The sequence below is a fragment of the Limulus polyphemus genome, unplaced genomic scaffold, assembly GCF_000517525.1.
Source record: "Limulus polyphemus unplaced genomic scaffold, Limulus_polyphemus-2.1.2 Scaffold1023, whole genome shotgun sequence".
Lineage (NCBI taxonomy): Eukaryota > Metazoa > Arthropoda > Merostomata > Xiphosura > Limulidae > Limulus > Limulus polyphemus.
In genome coordinates this window covers 210,246-211,907 of record NW_013666633.1, presented here as the reverse complement: position 1 = coordinate 211,907, position 1,662 = coordinate 210,246, and the positions used below count along the sequence as shown (strand labels likewise).

The following is a 1,662-nucleotide window of genomic DNA, read 5'->3' as shown; positions in this document are numbered from 1 at the left end:
CTGGTTTCGATACCCGTGGTGGGCAGAGCACAGATAGCCCATTGTGTAGCTGTGTGCTTGATTTCAAACAAACACAAATAGCCCGCTGGGCCACTGGGGGGCAGGCCATTTGTGAACATTTCAATTTAACAAATTATCTTTAAATCTTTTCATTTGTCTTCAAATCTCGAACAAACAGTCCAGGGGCCACGGGGCATTGCCCCGTCTGCTCCACCTCTGATTGTTTGTTTGTTTTGAATTTCGCGCAAAGCTACACGAGGGCTATCTGCGCTAGCCGTCCCTAATTTAGCAGTGTATGACTAGAGGGAAGGCAGCTAGTCATCACCACCCACCGCCAACTCTTGGGCTTACTCTTTTGCCAACGAATAGTGGGATTGACCGTCACATTATAACACCCCCACGGTTGAAAGGGCGAGCATGTTTGGTGTGACGGGGATTCGAACCCGCGACCCTCAGATTGCGAGTCGAGCGCCCTAACCACCTGGCCATGCCGGGCCCCTTCCGCCTCTGAAGCATCTTTTTAACAAAATTGTTGTTTTTAGGTATGAGCATTTGTTTTTTTTTCACTTCCGTTATAAAATCATTAATATAATTTATTTCGTTACTTTGTGAAGCAATACCTAATAATTCTGTGGTTAAATTATTAAAATAAAGCTTTTGATCAATTATAAGTTAACTTTGTTCAAATACAATTTAAATTTGTGTAGTTTTTACATATTTTAAAAAAATGTCAGCCGCGGCATAGTGGCTCATAGAGCGGCTCTAAATTTCTTTCTTTTTTTTTTTCAAGTACAAACGTTTAGCTCATAGCTCCGCCATCTCTTCACAGATTTGAGATCTAATTACAGTTTTGGACTCAAAAGGTTAAACCTTTTCGATTGATATATTGACCACGTCAAAGGTCTCATAGATTAATTTACTCTAATCCTGCCTAAAAAGAATTTCAATTTGAGAGTAGGCTGGTAGAGATCCTGAAGACTAATAAAATTGAATCGTGTATACGCGCGCCCCACGCTTGGTATTGCTGGCGCACAAAAATATAGCTAATAAAAAAAAAAGTCTCCCAGATGAATTTACTCTAATATTACCTAAAATAATTCCAGGTGTCGCGGCTATTGAGGATTCCCTCTTTTTATTCTACTAGAATAACTAGATGTTACACAAGATAAAGTATGGTTTTTATTTTTGAATAACCACACTTAAACTCTTACCAGAAAACTAATCATCATTTGTAGAAAGTAAATTATTACTTAAAAATATATTCCTTATAACGGAAGGGCAATAACAGTCACCCCTCACACACACACACAAAAAAAAGGTCCTTCGCAAGGAAATCTCCATCTCCATTTTTAAAAATCTCCATTAAAGAACTAATACACCAACCTTGTTTCCTTCAACACAGTGTAGTCTCAGAGTATCGCCGGTCTTTTCATTAACCAAATCAAACTCGTGTTTGTAGGCCACACAAATTTGGTTGTCGTCCCCTTTTACAGGACTGTCCACCAGGGTGATCAATTGAGCAGGTTCGGGTACAGAGAGCTCCTAGATTTATTAATTTTACAAATCCATAACAAAGTAGTTACTTGTAAAATCAGTTAAACAGAACGTTGTTTTCTATACATATCTGCCTAAAATTTGTATCTGATAGTTCCAGGTTTACTA

At 38.7% G+C, this 1,662-nt stretch overlaps 1 protein-coding gene across 1 annotated transcript in view; it reads right to left on the bottom strand.

The window, feature by feature from the left end:
* Window positions 1-1,662, bottom strand: part of LOC106461747 (GTPase-activating Rap/Ran-GAP domain-like protein 3) — a 96,954-nt gene that overhangs the window by 6,667 nt on the left and 88,625 nt on the right. Inside the window, exon 22 of the mRNA XM_022388776.1 lies at window positions 1,384-1,542. Coding sequence (XP_022244484.1) covers window positions 1,384-1,542 — 159 coding nt within the window. The remainder of the gene's footprint in view (window positions 1-1,383; window positions 1,543-1,662) is intronic.